The sequence below is a fragment of the Eschrichtius robustus genome, chromosome X, assembly GCF_028021215.1.
Source record: "Eschrichtius robustus isolate mEscRob2 chromosome X, mEscRob2.pri, whole genome shotgun sequence".
Lineage (NCBI taxonomy): Eukaryota > Metazoa > Chordata > Mammalia > Artiodactyla > Eschrichtiidae > Eschrichtius > Eschrichtius robustus.
Window position 1 is genome coordinate 118,111,289 of NC_090845.1, and position 21,055 is coordinate 118,132,343.

At 35.5% G+C, this 21,055-nt stretch overlaps 1 protein-coding gene across 1 annotated transcript in view; it reads left to right on the forward strand.

Moving 5' to 3' along the window:
• The window catches only part of LOC137756433 (P2R1A-PPP2R2A-interacting phosphatase regulator 1-like), a 51,683-nt gene that overhangs the window by 15,630 nt on the left and 14,998 nt on the right, over positions 1 to 21,055 (forward strand). The window contains exons 3-9 of the mRNA XM_068532692.1: positions 1,756 to 1,812; positions 11,558 to 11,601; positions 13,044 to 13,101; positions 14,212 to 14,344; positions 17,087 to 17,183; positions 17,951 to 17,961; positions 18,995 to 19,133. Of these exons, the coding sequence (XP_068388793.1) occupies positions 1,756 to 1,812; positions 11,558 to 11,601; positions 13,044 to 13,101; positions 14,212 to 14,344; positions 17,087 to 17,183; positions 17,951 to 17,961; positions 18,995 to 19,133 (539 nt within the window). The remainder of the gene's footprint in view (positions 1 to 1,755; positions 1,813 to 11,557; positions 11,602 to 13,043; positions 13,102 to 14,211; positions 14,345 to 17,086; positions 17,184 to 17,950; positions 17,962 to 18,994; positions 19,134 to 21,055) is intronic.

The window sequence follows — 21,055 nt, forward strand, 5'->3', positions numbered from 1 at the left end:
GAACTTTGGTTGATGATGTGTCAATGTCCTTGAACCTTGGCTGTTTCCTCCATCTTCTGGCAGATGATTAGAAAAAAACTGATTTCAACACTTTCTTCAGAAAAATATAATTGGTGAGGTAATATCTCCTTTAAAAGTCATGATAAATTTTAAAACGTAATAAAAATTCAGACTGTCTGCTTAATAAGAACATTTATTTGTCCAACACGCTCCACTTACTGCCTTTCTTGACCACCATCCATCTATAGTTTCGGCTAGAACCCTCAGGCCAACCTTTAGCTCTTTTTACTTTCTTATCATTTCTCCAGTCTGCCTCCTTGTCTTCATCCCTCTCTTTTTCGGTCAAACCCTTGTCATCTTTTACCTGGCCCGTGACCCGGCTTCTAGCCCCTCTTCCCTCCACCCTCAATTTGTTTTGCATATGCTGCTAGGGTTGCCTTTCTAAAATAGATATGATCTTCTTGTCTAAAATACCTTTGAGGTTTAAGACCTCAGAGGGCCCTATGCTTTAGGTTTCCTATTAGGCTCAAAGGCTAAAGTACAAAAACAACAACCTGGTTTCAGCCAAATTTCCCCCAAGTTTGCTTCTTGCCATGCACTATCGTGTGCCAAGTTTCAGTCACCCTGAATCTCTCTGTTCCCCAAACGTGGCTCTCTGCCTGAGCATCTCTTCCCACTCCCTGAAATAGCCTCCCTCCTCTTTTCTATCTAATGAATTCCTGCCCTCTTCTGTGATGCCATCTCGAAGACCCCGGGCAGAATCATATTCTCTGTCCTTTGAACTCCTACAAATCCTAACTTGTTCTGGCACTTACCTGTGGCCTAGTTTTCCCTACCTGGACTTTGAATTTCTCAAGGACGGGAAAATGTCTTATTTGTCTTTGGATCCTCAGGGCCTAGCACAGTGCTTTAGCATATGGTAGGTGCTCATTAAATACATTTGAACACACAATTCAATGTGATCTTAAGATATAATGTGAACGTAAGATATGGTAAATTCATTATCTAGCATTTCAAGAACCAACCAGGCTGCAGCTAGAATTGATAAACGAATTCTAGAGGTAATTTTCAAGCCTTATTTTCACACAGCTTTAAATCTCTCCATTCTTTCATTTCCCTCTTGTATGGGTCTTCATAAGCTTTGAGAAAAGACCAAAAAGGAGAAAATAGTCCTGCAAAAGAGAAAGGGCCTAGACAGCAAGTATCTGACCAAGCAAGAGTAAAATGTGTTGAACTCCTTGAACATGATTGCCTTTAGTCATTCCTTATTATGAAAGTTTAGTTTCCCCAGCTAGATTCCAAGGTATTTGGAATTATTTTGTTTGTTTCTTTTATATGCTTATTAAGTTAGCTGCTGATTTAATGACTGTTTCAGTTTTTTCTGGATAATGCCTATCACTAAGCTTTAATAATGAGCTAAAAATGGCAAGGAAAAATGAAATGATTTTAAGGTCTTAGTGCTTTGGGAAGGGACAGCTAGAGTTAAACAAAATGTTCTATTGATGTTCTGCCCCGTATTTATGTTAACAATTATTTTGTTCTGTTATGATATATATAGACTTTCAAGTAGTATAATTTTCAGACAAGATTCAATTGGATTTTTAATTTTTAAAAACTCTAAATTTAATTAATGCTGTTGCTAGCATGCATTAGGCATTCAAGATATATTTTAAGCCATTCAACATTGACTTAATTACTGTTTAGAAATAATCAGAAACATTAAAGGAAACTTGACTTTTATATTTTAAATTTCAGTTTGTGCCACCTTCTCCCATTCAGGCTTCCACCAGTCACCTTCATCAAATCAAACAGGTAAGAAGAAGTTTTGAGAAACTGACAGCTGTTCATTAAAAGAAGTAAATTTTATTTTTCTTTTAAAAAATACCTGTGGTTCAGTAATTCTAAGTGAGGTCACATGTGATTAAGTTTTTAATTCCAGGAATGGTTTCTCTAAAAAAAAAAAAAAAAAAGAAAAAAGAATCCAAAACAACTAAGGAGCCCTCTATTTATTTGGGTTATTAACTATCTTAATAAACTGATAGTTTCCTGAAATACTGCATACTCTTACCTTGAATCTAATTTCTTTCAGGGATCTCAAAGAAGATGATGAATGCTATATATGAAAATTAATTTTCAGGTTCATAATAGCCATAGTTATCGTGGTTTTCTTAAATCCCCAGATGAAGAATTTTTTTTGACACATAAAACGGTCTTTATGCTATCATTTTGTGTTCACTTCTCAGTGATTTGAGTTCAGGGACACATTGTACCTCACTGTCTTATGTTTTGTGTGTGTGTGTGTGTGTGTGTGTTTAATAGCAAAAGCCTAATACAGAATTAAATCTTTGATTTATCCAAGGATTAGCCACAGAACTCAAAAGATCAAATCGCCATTCCACCACAGGTGGTGAGATTTTTTTTTTCACCCAACTACAAGCAGACTTTTGTTCAGGGCGGGGGCGCTTAACTGTTATGAAGCACTTATTATTCACTTAGCACTATAATAGGTCTCATCTGTGGTCTCATTTCATCCCACAACAAACTTATAAGGTCAGAAACCAAAGATGGCAGAAATTTAGTAATTTACCAGATGTCCAGAGTTAGCAAGTGTCAAGCCAAGACTTAGCCCCAAATTACTGGATTCTTTTACAGCTACCCTCACCATGTTTTCAGTGGCACAAAACCTGGAGTATCTTGTAACCCTAGTTTTTTGTACTCCAGCTCCTGCTTCCTTTCCCTCTCTCCCTCTCTCCCTCACACCATGGCTTCCCTAACGCCCAGCTTATCATGCACTAGCAAGAAAGTATGGTTTAAAAGATCCTTTTACTTTTTAGTAAATAAGACATTCTTTTACTGTTTGTCTTTGTGAGTATGTAGCTATTTAAGAAATTCCTAATGAAAGAACCTAAAACTAGTAGTTAAAGGGACCTCTGGTTTATTCGTGCAATTTTTTTTTTGCTTCCCCTAAATTAGACCAAATATTTTAACACTGATTACTACATGTTTCTATTTGATTATGAAGCTTGAAATCAGGACTAATTTAATTGGTTAGTAATATAAATTGTAAAGCAACTTACTTCCATAGTGACAGAATATATATTATAAACATTTAAAATGAAACACAAGTGGTGATCATTTTTTGTAATATATAGAAATAGTGAATCACTATGTTGTGCACCTGGAACTAACATAGTGTTGTAGGTGAATTATACTTCAGTAAAAAATAAATTAAAATTTAAAAAAGTTAAATAAAATTATAAAACAAAAATTAAAGCTGAAATAAAATAAAATGAAACACAAGTAGAAAATGAATGAAATGGGAAAATAGAAATAACATTAACTTTCAATCTGGGTGCTGATTGAATGGAAAATTAAGACTTATTTTCAGCAGTTTAATTGTCTGATAGATATCTTAAGTTGCATATTTCTTTACATGCATTCTTTAACCATGACTTCTTTTTAGCTATTGAACTTAACCTTTTAAGTACAAAACAGAAATGTCTGTTTCTTGCCTCATTACATTCTGAACTTTCACTCTAATGACATTAACAAAGGCATTTACTTAATTTCATTTTGTAGCAAAATGGGGGAAATAATAGTAGCTACTTCATAGGATTTTTGTGAGGATGAAAGGATTTAATATATGTGTGGTTCCTGGCACACTACATTAAAAATCGTTTAATGGAAATTTTAAAACACGCAAAAAAGAACCTCCATGTATTCAATATCCAGCTTCAACTATTGATTACATTTTGTACATCAGTTTTCAACTATCCCCTTCTGTTTTGGGGGGAGGAGCGTGCTTTAAAGTAAATCCCTAATATCTTTTTACCCTTAAATACTCAGTATGAATCGCTGAGGACTTTTTATTTTACATAATCGCAATACCATCATCACGTCTAACAGAGTTATTCCTTAATTTTATCTAATAACCAGTCCAGGTTAGATTTTCCTGATTCTCAAAAAATGCCTTTTTCACTGATTCAAACATGTTCCAACCATGAGCTTTTAGGTCTCTTTTATTTGAAACAGACTTCCCCTCCCGTTTTTGTTCCATGACACTTCCTTATTGAAGAAACCAGGCCATTTGTCTTGTGGAAAGCCCCACATTCTGATTTTGCTTCCATGTGGTGCTGTTTAATATGCTCTTTTATTCCCTGTATTTTCTACAAACTGATTTGATTATATTTGCTTTTATTCTAAAACAAGCACACAGCCCCAAGTCAATATTAGGTTCTGGGTCAACTTTTAAGTAAGGGTATGGTTTAAGTTGCCCTTTTCCTATTAGGCATTTAATGGACAATTTCTTCTTCTTTTTTTTAAATGAAGCCATTTATTTATTTATTTATTTTAAAATTTATTTATTCATTTATGGCTGTGTTGAGTCTTCATTGCTGCACGCAGGTTTTTCTCTAGTTTTGTGGTGAGCGAGGGCTGCTCTTCGTTGCGGTGCGCGGGCTTCTCATTGCAGTGGCTTCTCTTGTTGTGGAGCACGGGCTCTAGGCGCGTGGGCTTCAGTAGTTGTGGCACACGGGCTCAGTAGTTGTGGTTCGCGGGCTCTAGAGTGCAGGCTCAGTAGTTGTGGTACACGGGCTTAGATGCTCTGCGGCAGGTGGGATCTTCCCGGACCAGGGCTCGAACCCGTGTCCCCCGCATTGGCAGGCAGATTCTTAACCACTGCGCCACCAGGGAAGTCCCGGACAATTTCTTCTTGACTGTGGTTGTTAGTTGTTTTCTAGGTATTAGAGAGCTTGAGAACATCAAGCTAGAAGTTAATTTTCTTTTTTTTTTCAGCTTTGAGATATAATTGACATATAACATTGTCTAACTGTAAGGTGTACAACGTAATAATTTGATATGTGTACATACTGCAAAATGATTACCATGGAAGTTGATTTTCTAAACATAGTAATTCTTCCTAAATATTCAGGAATTATTCTTTTTATGTCATTTTCCTTTCCTAATAACAATTGAGCTTATATTTCAAGAGGTTTGAAAGCGCTCAGCCTTTATTTCCCTCTCTCCCAGTCCCCTGAACAAATAACGTCCCTGCAGAAATAGTTTGTGTATTAGTTTGCTAGGATTACCCTAACAAAGTATCATAAACTGGGGGCTTAAACAGAAGTTCATTTTCTCACAGCTCTGGGGGCCAGAAGTCTGAAATCAAGGTGTTCTCAGGGTTAATTTCTTCGGAGGGCTGTGAGAAAAGGATCTGTTCCAGACCTCTCTCCTTGGCTTGTAGATGGCCATCTTCATGTTCACATGGCATTCTCCTTGTACAAGTGTCTATCTCCAAATTTCTCCTTTTTATAAGGACATTAGTCATATTGGATTGGGGCCCACATTAATGACCTTATCCTAACTTGATTACCTCTGCTAAGACCCTCTCTCCAAATAAAGTCATATTCTGAGGCACTGAGGGTTAGGACTTCAACATATGGATTTGAGGGGGGAACAATTGAACCCGTAACAGTTCGTTCACAACATATTATTCTATAACTCTACATTTATTTCCCGACTTGTTAAATAGAAAATAAAATCATTGGTACCCAATAAGAACTTGACTTTCTCTGTAGTGCCTTCAGTAAAATCAATTAAAAAATTATCTACTTACATACGACCTCTGCATTTCTAGCATCCCTTGTATTTATATCTTCACAAATGTAAACTTTAGCCACATATTTTACAGTCTTCTTTTTATATTACCTAGTTTGGATAGATTAAACTGGGTTTAGACACAAATGCAGGGGAAGTTTATGAGATGAGGCCATTTAAAACAGATTATACCAGCTGGAGTACAGGGCATGATTGTGATAGGGACAATTTAGATATTGTCTGTTCCATAAGGTGTGCCTGTGAGCTTTTTCTTCTGCTGGCCAGGTTTCACAGTTAGTCTGTCTTATGGACTTTGTTACCATTTTTTAGTCTAGTAAAGCAATGACATTAGATTTCTGTGATTTGTTTTTGAGTTTTCCTTGGAACCTACAAAGTACCTAGTCCCTCTTATGAAGAGACCTTCTCTAAGGGAATAGCCTAGCTTGTTTTAAAAGAAATTTAATTTGATCTTAGTTTACAGATTGTTTCATTCCTTCAACAAGCATTTATTGAGCAAGGTGCCACTGGGCAACTAAAATCTTTCAAGCATACTCTCCTTCAGAGAGCAAAAGTGGGTGACTTCCTATTTTCATTTTTACCTTAGATACTAAAAAGTTGAAAGCTAAGTTCAGTGCTCAAGTACAACAACTGTCCTTAACCTAGGTTTCTAGCATACAGTACTCTTTGCCCTTGACAGTTACATGGCTCTTGACTTTTAATCCTTAATTTAACAATCTTATTTTATTATAAGCCATCTCATATCCGTTTTGGAAATAGGCAAGATGTAAATAATAAAAGTGGCAACCCACTTTTACTAATGATCCTAAAATAGCTGTTGTTGGGGAATGCTCCAACTTTCAGTGGGAGAAACAATAAGCAAAATTCTGTCCTAGTTCTGGGAAAATTTGCTCTTTACTTGTGGATTGAGTGAATTACAAAATACTTTGAGCTTCTCCCTAGAGGAAAACATCTACGTCAATATTAAATGGAAGAACTATACTAACAATTACATTTCACGGAAAAGATTTACTGTTATTCCATTGTTTTAAAAGACTGATTAACTTCTTAAACTTCCTTTCCCAATTTCTCTCATTTTCCATAATGGCATCAAAATAGTCAGTCTCACAGTTTTAAGACTCAAAGCTCTAGGTTCATCTTCAATTCTTCCTTATTTTTGTGCTGTATCCAATTAGGCATCTAATCCTATTAATTCTTCCTTGACGACACCTTCTCTGTTCCCATTACTACTTCCTTCTGTCCCTTGGGTCCAGATTACTGTAATAATATTCTAATAGATTTCCTATCTCTGCTAATTTAATCCGACTTCCACAACAAACACCAAAATATCTTTTTTAAAACATTATTTTCATCTTTTTCTCTCCTGTGCAAAAAGTTACAATGGCTTCCCATTACCTTCTGAATAATAATAAGAAGAAGAATAGCTAGGCTGTATTGAGCACTTACTATGTGCCAGACCTTTTAATAGGAGCTGTACAAACACCTCATTATCCTTATTATTATCGTCATCTTTATAGGATGAAGAAACTGAGGCTCAGGTTAAGTTGCTTGCCTAAGGTCACACAGGTAGCAAGTTATGGAGCTGGGATTTGACTCAGTTCTGTTTGGCTCCAAAACCAGTGGTCCTAACAGCTATGCTATTCGGCCCAAACTCTTTAAATTCAATCTCTTCCATTATTTAAGATCCCATAAATCTGGTGCTCTTACCAGTTTTCTTTCTCATTGCTCTGTAGTGCAAATTGCCTTTCAGCCAAGCTAGTCTCACTACCGTCTAACCTGCCATATTCTTTCTGTCCTCTAAACTTCTGTTCATATGGTTCCTTCTGCTGTTACAGCCTCCCCTCCACCCTCTGCTTGTCCAGATTTTAAACATCTTTCAAGGCCAAGGTCAAATTGTAACTCACACAACTCACACCACTCTTTATTACAGACCATTTATGACATTTATTGTTTATACTGTAGCCAATAATATTTAAACTCTTTTAATCACGCACTGCATCAATAAAAACTGAGCACATGCTTCCAATTTATGTATATTGTATTTACATTATCGCCATATACTGTGAATATAGTGTATATTGAGTGCCAGCATATAGTGTGAATCATAGAATATATGCAAGATAGAGACATAACAAGGATGAGATGAAGATGAAATGATGTTTCTAGAAATTTTTAAATTTTATTCTATTAATTATAGATGATTATTGAGAGTCAATATGAATTCATATTTCCAATAGTCTTGAGGATTAGAATTACTTTAGCCAGCTCCTTGACAAAGCAGATTAGCTCAGCATTGTGTTTTCAGTCAGGGGGCTGATGAGGAGTTGTGCCAGGAGAGGCTGTTGTCTGCCCAGACTTGCATTACTAATCTCTGTCCAAGGTTTCTCGTGGGAATCTTGTTAAGGCACTTGTCCATTTTGTGGTGCTTGGTTTAGTTCAAACTAGATAATATATCCATATGCCCGCCTAACCTGGCACAGATGAACTGCAATTAGTTGTACTTAGCTAAAGGCCAAAAAAATGCTCTTCTCTCACAAGATGTTTGGACCCTATGGGCTGAGTGAGGGCACCAGTGTCAATGTGTATGTCTAATATCGGCAAGCTTTCATTTCTTACTGTCTTAGATTTTAAAGTATATAAATTAAATTTCTATTTTTTTTTTCTTTTTTCTTCTCAGTGGATCATCTTGTACACCTCCTGGGCTATGACTATGCTTACTTTGGAGATTGACCAAATGTATATAATAAAGCTTGTCTTTCCGATATGATTCTAGGCCTCTTTAAGGGAAGGCTCATCTGCTTATTTCATGTTCCGCATAATATTTAGCACCATATTTCCCCGGCACCATCCTAAGTTCTTCATTATTTGTGAAGTATGTTTTTAGGAATGCCAGGATGAATTTGGACTGTGGGTTGTTGCGGTTTTCTTTAACCATTTAACCATTTTTAAGACTACAATTCAATGGTATTAAGTACATTCACAATGTTGGGCAGCCATCACTACTCTACACTTCCAGGACTTCTTCATCATCCCAAACAGAAACTCCGTATCAATTCAGCAATAACTCCCCATTCTACCCTCCCACTCCTGTAACCTCTGTTCTACTTTCTGTCTCTATGCATTTGACTATTCTAGGTAGCTCATATAAGTAGAAGCATACAATATTTGTTCTTTTGTGTTTGGTTTATTTCACCTAGCATAATCTTTTCAAGATTCATTCATATTTTAGCATGTGTCAGAACTTCATTCTTTTTATGGCTGAATAATATTCCATTGTATGTATATACCATCTAAAAAAACTATTCATCTGGTAAAGGATACCTTTTGGTACTGTGAATACTGCTGCTATGAACACTGGTATACAAGTATCTGTTTGAGTCCCTGCTTTCAATTCTTTTGGGTATATACCTAGGAATGGGATTGCTGGATCATATGATAATTTAATCTTTAACTTTTTGAGAAGCCAATTTTTTCCCAGAGTTTGCACCATTCTACATTCCCACTAGCAATTTATGTTCCAGTTTCTCCGCATTCTCACCAACACTTGTTTTTTTCCCCCATATTTTAAAATAATGCCTATCCTAATGCATGTAAAGCAGTATCTCATTATGGGTTTGATTTGCATTTCCCTAATAACAAATGATGTTGAGCATCTTTTCATATGCTTATTGGCCATTTCTATATCTTCTTTGGAGGAACATCTATTCAAATCCTTTGCCCATACAGATTTTCCTCAACTTGTGATGGGCGTATGTCCCAATAAACCTATCATAAGTTAAAAATATCCTAAGACAAAAATGCATTTAATGCACCGAACCTTCTGAACATCATAGCTTAGCCTAGCCTATCTTAAACGTGCTCAGAACACTTATATTAGCCTACAGCTGGGCAAAGTCATCTAACACAAAGCCTATTTTATAATAAAGTGTGGAATATCTCATGTAATTTATTGAATACTGTCCTGAAAGTGAAAACAGAATGGTTGTCTGGGTACAGAATGGTCGTAAGGGTATCGGATGTTTACCCTCATGATTGTGTGGCTGACGGGGAGCTGCCATGGCTGCCACTGCCCAGCATCACGAGAGAGTATCTGACTGCATATCACTAGCCCGGGAAAAGGTCAAGTTCAAAATCGAAGTAGGGTTTCTACTGAATGCAAATTGCTTTCGCACCATCGTAAAGTCGAAAAATTATAAGCAGAACCATTGTAAATTGGGGACCATCTGTATTTCAAGTGAGTTGTTTTGTTGTTGTCGCTGAGTTGTAGGAATATTTTGTAAATTCTGGATATTAATCCTTTATCAGATATATGATTTGCAAACATCTCCAATTCTGTGATTGTCTTTTCACTCTCTTTTGATGCAGAAAATTTTAAATTTTTATGAAGTTCAATGTATTTTTTCTTTTGTTACCTGTGTATCATATCCAAAAAAATCATTGCCAAATCCAATGACATGAAGCTTTTGTCCTATGTTTTCTTCTAAGAGTTTTATAGTTTTAAGTCTTACGTTTAGGTCTTTGATCCATTTTGAGTTAATTTTTGTATATGGTGTAAGGAAAGAGTTCATTCTTTCTCATGTGGATGTTCAGTTTTCCAGCACCATTTGTTGAAAAGACCGTCCTTTCCCCACTGAATGGTCTTGGCATCCTTATTGAAAATCAACTGACCATATACGCAAGGGATTATTTCTAGGCTCTCTCTATTCTATTCCATTGGTCTATATGTCTGTCCTTATGCCAGAATCACACTGTTTTGATTACTGTAGCTTTGTGTAGTGAGTTTTAAAACCAGGTAGTGTAGTCCTCCCAAGTTTATTCTTCTTTCCCAAGGTCATTTTTCTATTTTGACAGAAAATGCCATTGAGATTTTTTTTTTTAAACAATCACTTTTGTTATTTATTTATTTATTTATGGCTGTGTTGGGTCTTCGTTTCTGTGCGAGGGCTTTCTCTAGTTGCAGCAAGTGGGGGCCACTCTTCATCGCGGTGCGCGGGCCTCTCATTATCGCGGCCTCTCTTGTTGCGGAGCACAGGCTCCAGACGCGCAGGCTCAGTAATCGTGGCTCACGGGCCTAGTTGCTCCGCGGCATGTGGGATCTTCCCAGACCAGGGCTCGAACCCGTGTCCCCTGCATTAGCAGGCAGATTCTCAACCACTGTGCCACCAGGGAAGCCCTGCCATTGAGATTTTGATAGGGGTTGCCTTGCATCTGTAAATCACTTTGGGTAGTATTGCCTTTTTAACAATATTAAGTCTTCCAATTCACAAACGCAGGATGTCTTTCCATATGTGGGTTATTTTTTAAAGTAACTATTTATGTGAAGAATACTTGCATACTTATAAAAAGGTCAAGCAATATGGTAAAGTACAGAGAAAGAAAGAACAAATTGCCACAGATCTCACTACTCATTGATAAGTACTGTTAACTTTTTGGGGAACATCCTTCTGAGCACCTCTCATTTACAGTTTTACATAAAAAGCATTTGTGGTTTTTTCCTACTTAATATGTAATACATGTTTTTCAATGTCAATGACTAGATTTAAATAATGCTTGTACCATCACTTGCTTAAGCAAACCCATGCTGAAAGACATTTAGTTTGTTGGACTGTGAGTACTATTTGTTAATATAATAGTATTAATGGTTGGAAAAATAGTTTAATGTTTAATGTTTGATGTTTTCTCTTTTGAATGAAGAAAGGTACAAAGTTTTTCATCTAATCAATTCCTGCATATCCAATGTACTATAATGCATAAGTAATAGATCTCTGGTGCGGTAGGTGCAACAATGAAGAGTAGAGAACCAGACACTTGTTTAGAGATTTGTTTATACTCTAGCTCTACTATAGCCCAGTGAATAACAATAAATGTACAGCCAAACGAAGTAAAACTTGGTAAAATCATAGGAACAGGGTATTCAGTTTATTCTCACGTTCTCACCTTTCAGGAAGAAGCCATGGATTTAATGAATAGGGAAACAATGCATGAATGGTGAGTAGTGTGCATTGAATTACTATTCTGATCACATTCAGTTATATCTTTTTTTTTTAGATAGGTAAGCTTCAGTACTGATATCTTTTCTTTTGTAAGGAGGTACAAACTGCAACACAGATGGGTCAATCTTGGAAAGAAACTTTGAAGTATGGTATGGTATGGTATTAGCACTTCAATTTTGTAGAAAATTTGAAATTTTTACTGATTTTTAATGTTGGCACTATGTAGTTTTGCTGTAATTTCTAGAAATTTAAACTCTCATTTGAAACTAAAATTATATATGCTGCATAATTTTTTATTGCTCTTAAGAAACAGTTTATGATTTACCCATAAAAATAACTAATTGTTTGAGAGTGGGGTTCAAAGTAAATAGTTGTCTGATACAAAACCACTGTTCCTGTGGATCAACTTCCTCTCTGTCCTAGTGAGTCTAAAAAAAGTTCAGTTGTGCTGGTTGAATTGCTTAGATGATGAAATGATAAATGATTTCACTCCCTTCTATGTAATTTATTAGCTATATATTAGAGTTTTAAACCACAGACCATGGATTTACTGGGAAAATACTGCATTTTTATGCCTGTAATACATATACTCCTACTAACATTTTAACGTACAGCCTTTCATTTAAACATGTTTGGAATGTAGTTACATTCCGTGCTAACATTTTTTTATGTCCCTGTACATATTATAATTACTAAGTTGTGGTAGTTGAATGATGTTTAGGGTTCTTTTCCATGGACATCTCAGATAATGACAAAATAAGAACTGAGCTGAAATTTGAGTAGAAGAGGTTCTGGTTAGATGTCAGTTTCTAGATTTGGGGATTATTAGGTCGGGAAATGGGTCTTCAGCAGAAGCAGTGACATCTTATTTTCTTTTGAGCCCTGAGCGCCTTAGATGGCCATCTATTCCTGATTTAGGAATAAGTCCTGAAGAATGAGTAGATAACCTCTGGAGCCTGTCACTTTTCATGTTTTGGTGCTAATACAATTTATAGAGGCTCTTGGATTCCCTTAACTGACCCAATTCTAATTACTTTAACTGTTGGTGTGAGTGACTAAATCTGCAAGTGTGTTAGAAAGAGGAAAGAAACATGTAATACAACTTTACTTGTGTCTTGGAGAAGAAAAGAGCACGTTTTAAAATCCTGAATTGTGTGGTCCTGATTTTGTCCACATAAAATCTATAAACATTTTTATAGCTGTTAATTTTTGTTGTCCCATTTGTATCTTAGTTCTAACCAATGCTTTTTTGATCCTTTCCTGGACACAGCATTGTAGTTTTCAATAACAAAGCACAGGTCAAACCCAAAGAGAAAGACTGAAATTTAGGATTTGTGTATATGTTAGGTATTGCTCAATATTGAGTAGTCACATTCTAGGTCTTTTTTGGGTGCTAGGGAAGCCCCTTATCCGGCATGTAGCTCTCTTTCCCAAAAGGCAAAAGGTGCCTTTGCTTATTGAAGTGAATCTTGGGTTCCCTGCTTGCTTTAGGATGGTGAGAGCTCCATGGTACAACCACTGACACAGTAAGGATTCCCTTCCCCGTGCCATAGCTATCACCCTCAGCACTTGATAAGTAAGCAATAGGGGACACTGCTTATAAAGAGTAACAACGACTGAGAGAAACCACCTTCTCCAAAGTCCACTGATTTTATTCTAGCACCCCCAACAGCTTCTCTCACCAGGGCGACTGAGCAGGTAAGAAAGGAGTGTCTAAAAGTCTGTGTCCCTTGAAATACTTATAAAACATCAATGTTTCACCACCCAAATCTTTTGGGGGACACATTTTGCTATAGTTATATCTGATTCAAAATGGCAGTTTTCCCTTTCATTTCTTAAACTATTATTTACATATTACAAAAGTCACCAGCCTTTAAGTATATGATTTGATTAATTTTGGTAAATGTGTACAATCCTGTAACCGTAACCATAATCAAGACATAGAACAGTTCCAACACTCTGAACAGTTTCCTCGTGATCTTTCGCACTTGATCTCCTCCCCCCCACCCCTGCCCACCCTAGGAAACCACTGATCTACTTTCTGAGAAAAGTTATACTGGGTTCAATCCCTGGTTGGGGAACTAAGATCTGCAAGCTGCACGGTGCAGCCAAAAAAAAAAAAAAAAAAAATTAAAGCTCCAGGTTCTGTGACAACCAAACAAGTAATGTCTTTTTAGCTAAATTAAAATGTCATTGTTTTGGTTTATCATTTTGTATTATTGAAAAGAATCAACTAAGAACATGTGAAAACATGTGAACATATGAAGAATCAGTAATTCATTAAGCCTGTCTGAACATAGCCTTCCTCTGACCCAGCTTGTTCGTAAGGATCAGAGCTAACTCTCGAATGAACGAATGAACGTTTAACAACCGTACCCTCTCATTCACTCATGATTTTCACCTTGTCTTAAGGCAGGTCACAGCCAGGACTACAGGTCCTTCTAGCTTTCATTCCCCACAACTTGGGAAAATCCTGAATCCTTATAAGTTACAAGACAGTTTTCTGTCCTGAGGCTTTCCTGTTTTTACCTAGATTTGGAGAAAAGCAATGAAATCATGTGATGTGGGATACTACATAGAGTCCTCTTTTAGTGTATATCCTTAGATCTGTTATAACGAAATAGTCACAGCTGATCTTGTTCAAATGTTTTCTTGTAACGATTATAATTTTATTTTAGAAGTCAAAGCCCCAACCAACACTGTTAGACCAAGTATCCTTGGACCATTAAAAAGAAAAGGTACTTTTATCTACTAACAGAAATAAATATAACTTTATTTTCATAAGATATCACATAAAATCAAGGATTATACAAAAATTCATTTTAAAGGATTTATTTATTTAAAATATATTTGATAAATTACTAGAGGCCTTTTGTTTTACTGAAATGAAACTATATGTAAAGACATTTTGAAAGCTATAAAGAGCCATATAAATGTGAATTGAAAAATTTAATTCCAGTTTAGTCAACTATTATGATTTTCATTATATAATTCGCCAAGCTAGCTGCCTTAAATACTTTCTGAAACAAGGTGGGGAATGAATGAATAAATAGAGTGATTCAGCCATCAAGTATTCTCCTGAATCTCAACCCCTGACCTGCCCCACCACTACACGTACACGTTGATATCATATGAATAAGTTGACACAAATTAGATCCACTTACAACGCTAAAAATATATGCTAAAGTGTATGTTGATGTTTCAGTTGTTTATGGGGGTTATGTTTGGTTAAATATATGGAAAATTATCCACCTATTCAGTAATAAAAGGACAGGGAAAGAACAGAAGTGTTTTTTTTTTTTTAAACTGCCACAGTTCTGGATCCCCTTTCTCACCCCTGCCTCACTAAGCTATGTACTTCTTCCTTTTTTTTTGATATGACTACTGAATTATAGGCTTAATACAAAGTTAAACTATAATAGAGAGGGAAAATGGATAAATGGGAACGGAGATTAAACTTAAAAATGTATATTTGTGAAAAATCCATTAAGATGGAAAAGAAGAAGGAGAAAGAAGAAATGGAAGGGGAGGAGGAGGGGGAGAGGTAGGGGAAGGAGAAGGAGGAGAGCAAAACTAGAGGGAAGGAAACTGAAATGTACTGCAGTGTTCCCTGCATTTGGCATGAATTCATGGCAATCTTCCTAACAACATACCTAACTCAGCGTGTACTCGTTATATTCTAAGACTAAGAGGAGATCAGTTCTGGAAAATGCTCTTTTACAAACTAAGCACATTGTTTTATGACAATGGATCAATGACCTAGCTTAAGTGTCTTTTACCTGTGCTGTGAAGTTTGGGCTAATGTTGAAAAAAACATTCAAATGTATTAGCAGCTGAGGAGCTGTTAGGAAGTTGGGGGGTCATTTGAGTATTTAAAATCAAATACGCTTAAATTAAAGACAGAGTTTTACTAAATTAAAATAATTCTTCTTTTAAGATAACACATAAAATGTTTCATGACATTGAAAATGCCTGGAATTTTCTTAGAATTTATGATTTTAAAAATTGTTTTTATATTTCAATTTTGACATAGTAGACTTGGTTTCCACCCAGTGTTTTGGTGGATGTGGCATGTTCCACATGAGCTTCTTCTACCTGGTTTTCAGCTGCTCTGGAAGTCGACTGCCTCATTTCTTTGAGGTGTCCCTAAGAACTCCAAAGCAAATTCTATAAGTACCACACGGTCTATATGTTTTAAGTCAGACCCTCCCAAACATAGTCTATACAGATCTGGTCAAAGTTTATCTGACTTTCCAGATGTAATAACAGATTAAACAGAAATTTAATTTTATTTATATATTTTGGAATATGAATATTTATTTGGGAAACAACAAAGTATGTCCGATTATCACATTAATACAATACAAGTGAAGTGTGGGGAAAGATGGTATAAAAAATCAAAAAGAGGTCCTGGGGGGAAAAACAAAAAAGAATGAGGACTCTCTGTAAAGTGGAGGAGAGATAAGGGTTAGAGTCTCCAGGCATATGAAAGCATATTTTATGGTGATTAGCAGCAATTACTTCCATTGGGAACAAGCAAGAAAAAATAAGGCTTCAAGTGGGAATTCTGAGAAATCTACAGAAATTGGGCAGCTGTAAATATTGTTTTACAAGTAATAATGATTTTAGCAAAGAAAATTTTAATTTTCTTCTATGATGAATTTGTTTTGATTTGTCTTGTTTTTAATTTAAACCGAAAAGGAGAGATGAGTAGTTTTTCCATAATGGTGTAAGTGTATCTGGCATGGGACAATACCTAGACCTCTTTCGAGCTTTGTGAGCCATGATTATACTCCTAAGGAAGGTCTGGAAATCTCTATTCCTAGGGATATTTTTTAATGAGTAGGTGGCATTAGTGTTTTATCATTCAAATATATTCCACCCTAGAAGTTATGGACTTGATCATCAGTTTTACTCACATCCAGACATGGTTATCACATGAATGTGTAACATTTACTTCAAAGTGAAGATTATAGCAATGTGGTTTTTTGAGATTAAGTTTTTCTCCCTAATCTTTGAAAATGTATTTATTTTGTTCATTGTATGCTGTAAAAAAAAATCGATCTATTTAGTTCATTGTGTATGTTTAGCAAAATAAGGAGAGCAGTAACTTAAAGTTTTAAAATAAGGAATGAGATTAAATTATGGTACATCCTTACTACATAGCTATATAAACTTATGTTGTAGAATTTAGTTAATAATATGAGAAAAATTGTAATCATTAAAAACAAGAAGTAGATTACATATCAGTATTATATACAGTACAAATCCAATTTTGTTTAAAAAAATCATGTATACATACATATTCAGGAATTACTGAAAAATGGTTATCTCTGGATAATGGTGATGTAAAATTTTTTCCTTTTGTTTTTCTGTATTTTATAAATTAATTGCAATGAACAAGTTTTACTTTTGCAATTAAAAGCATAATAAACACGTTAGACAAAATATATCTACCTTGATCTGCATTTTTGTCATAGGTGAAATGACATTTGAACATCAGCCAAAGAGATTTTTCCAAGACACAACCAACGTGCTTTCTTCTGATACTACCCAACTATCTGATAGGAATGTATTGTGAGGATTAACATGAGATTTTAAGCATTCGTTGGCCACTTTTAACTTGGTTTTTAAGTCTACTTTGGTTATTGTATATACTCAGAAGTATGGTGTATTATGAAATATTTTTAGAAGTTTTAAAAAACGAATATCCCAAATGGATACTATAATATTAACTTTAGTTCTTCTCCCCAACACTTATGTGTGACATTAATATATGGTAGACACATTTTAATTTTATATCTTTATTAGAGTATAATTGCTTTACAATGGTGTGTTAGTTTCTGCTGTACAACAGAGTGAATCAGCTATATGTATACATATATCCCCATATCCCCTCCCTCTTGAGACTCCCTCCCACCCTCCCTATCCCATCCCTCTAGGTTGTCACAGAACACGGAGCTGATCTCCCTGTGCTCTGCAGCTGCTTCCCACTAGCTATCTATTTTACATTTGGTAGCGTATATATGTCAATGCTACTCTCTTACTTCATCCCAGCTTCCCTTCCCCACCCCATGTCCTCAAGTCCATTCTCTACGTCTGCGTCTTTATTCCTGCCCTGCCACTAGGTTCATTGGTACCGTTTTTTTAGATTCCACGTATGTGCGTTAGCATACAGTATTTGTTTTTCTCTTTCTGACTTGCTTCACTCTGTATGACAGACTCTAGGTCCATCCACCTCATTACAAATAACTCAATTTTGTTCCTTTTTATGGCTGAGTAATATTCCATTGTATATACGTGCCACATCTTCTTTATCCATTCATCTGTCGATGGACATTTAGGTTGCTTCCATGTCCTGGCTATTGTAAGTAGTGCTGCAATAAACATTGTGATACATGTATCTTTTTGAATTATGGTTTTCTCAGGGTATATGCCCAGAAGTGGGATTGCTGGGTCGTATGGTAGTTCTATTTTTCGTTTTTTAAGGAACCTCCATACTGTTCTCCATAGTGGCTGTATCACTTTACGTTCCCACCAACAGTGCAAGAGGGTTCCCTTTTCTCCACACCCTCTCCAGCATTTATTGTTTGTAGATTTTTTGATGATGGCCATTCTGACCGGTGTGGGGTGATACCTCATTGTGGTTTTGATTTGCATTTCTCTAATGATTTGTGACGTTGAGCATCTTTTCATGTGTTTGTCGGCAATCTGTATGTCTACTTTGGAGAAATGTCTATTTAGGTCTTCTGCACATTTTTAGATTGGGTTGTTTGTTTTTTGATATTGATCTGCATGAACTGCTTGTATGTTTTGGAGATTAATCCTTTGTCAGTTGCTTTGTTTGCAAATATTTTCTCCCATTCTGAGGGTTGTCTTTTCGTCTTTTTTATGGTTTCCTTTGCTGTGCAAAAGCTTTTAAGTTTCATTAGGTCCCAGTTGTTTATTTTTAATTTTATTTCCATTACTCTAGGAGGTGGGTCAAAAAGGATCTTGCTGTGATGATTTATTAGACACATTTTTAGAAGTGGGGTTTTGGCATTAGATTAAGAGGTATTAGAGATATACATAAAAATGCAAGCTTGGAAAAGAGTCATCTTCTGCCCCATCTTTTCTATCTTGGATTTTTGTGTGCTTTGTTAGGCTGAGCATATTATTTAAAAGTGTGCCAGTAAAGCAAGTTTTAATGATCAAAATGGGAAATACAGTGAATGGATTTTTATTACTGTTACTGTTGGTTTTGTTTTACTGCTCTTATGAAACTGCTCTTGTAACTAATGCCAATTCTTTGCTTCATATATTTTGCATTCATTTGTAGACAAAGCACAGAGATCTCTTGAATTCTGTTATCAATGAGTGGTATTTTCTTTTTCCTGGTCTATCTTCAGATGCTCTTGATAGAAACAGCAGCAGTGCAGGGTCTTCTCATAATTCACCAGCTAAAATCAGCACTGTCACAAACTCTCCTGTGTTGCCTTCTGATTCTAGTTCTCTATTCATTCTAGCAGATGAGCTTTTAACTAAGTGGTTTACCTATCCCAAGGCTCTCCCCAATAGAGCAATGGAGAAACAAACATGCACTTGCTTGATCTCTCTCTCACGCACACACACATACACACACACACATTGGAGCAATAACAGGATTGTACGTGGTATAATTTAGGCTATTTCCTATTTATCTTTTTTTCTCAGTTTCCTAGAATTCTGTTTATCTATAGAACTTGCATGTCTAATTCCTGGGTATGCCCTTAAGAGCAATGTAGTAATACTTTCAAAGATGTTTTCTAAATAAGAAGTATGTTGATGATACAATCATACATCTTCAAGTTGCTAATGTATAGAAATATGCTGTACCTTGATTTTTTAAAAAAATAATTGAGAGCTCTATCTATTTATGTGAATTAAAAAATAAATAAAATTATACATTCTAATGAAATATTATTGTTCCATTAATCAACAGGTAAAATGATTTTTCAAATTATGTACTGAATACTTATGCTAGTTTTTAATATTTTCAGTAATTGCTAGTTTCCATTTGGTAAGGAAAAATCATCTATCAAAAGCAGTTTTAAAACTAAGCTAGTTATACTGTACTGATCCAAGGATTGCCAATTTTTGACATGAATCCTTGGATGTTTAATTTGTTGGGGAAGAATAGGTAGGGGAAGCAAGATGAATGGAAGCTAATTGAATAGCAAGAAAATAATATATAACTGGGGCTTCACTCAATTTGTACTTAACCTGATTATCCCTGATCAATTTTGTACTCTAAGTGTGGAAAAAAGACAATGTGGATAAATTGTGGTCTTTTACATTTCTATGAATTACCTTTTGTTCATCATCATGACTACTGATTTGATTAAATATAGGCTTAATATGTTAGGGCTTTTCTGCAAGAAACATGCACTTTCAGTTGTTCCCAAAGGGCTATAAAGGTTTGTTTAAAACCCAATTTTCTATTCAAAAGTCTTAAGGATTTTTTAAATAAGAAAAATCATGTATTGAAATTTTTAAATATAAAGTAAGTGCTTTAGGTAATTGGGGGTAGTATTAGCATTTTGAAAAATAGAAATGTATCTTCATGAAATGAAGTTGAAAATTGGTTTAAATTTCCTCAGCTAATGAAGGTAGGAATGGCTGTCTAAAATATTTATTAAACGTTTTTCCTTGTCGTTAGAAATAATCAGAATGATGGAAATCTGATGTAGGTATATTCCACATGGGAAAAAGATTGGCATCAAGAATTTTTTGACAATAGCCCTGATGCAATTGATTAGAATGTATATATATGGTGGGGGGAGATTCTATTCACCTATGAATAAATGAAACTGAATATTTCTGAGATGACTGGAATCATATGGTCTCCTGAAACTGGGATAGGATTCTACAAATTGGCTAAGGACAAGTGAACTATCAATATTGCCTTTGTTACTTAGCTTCTTGCCAGACTTTAGTGGACGAGTTGTGAACATATAAGGGGGCCCTCATGGAATGAGGTGTGATTGCAGTGGTGTTCCTTGCTGCAATTATAGATCAATGACAGAAAAAAAGGTCCCCATGCACTATCGACACTTCAGCAAAAAAAGTTTTTCAGAATGATCAAGTACAAAGACTAAGGGTGGATAAAGTGAACAATGGGGGTGAGACTACTACTCATTTGTGTGAGGAACTTTCATCAATAAATCTTGGTAATCTTGACTATCTCATCTCAATATACTTTTTTTTTTCCAACTCAGACAATTTCTTTCACTCTATTTGGTTAGTTTTTATTGTTTTAGTTGAATCCTAGGATGCCACAATCACTATAATATGCTCAGAATTGAGGACTTTGTACTTGGTTTTCCATTCTGTTACCTTTCGAGTTTGTGTATTGGGGGCCTCCATATCTTAAATGATTTTCCATTTATTAATTTTCAGACCAAAGCAATTCTAACTTTTACATGAGGTAT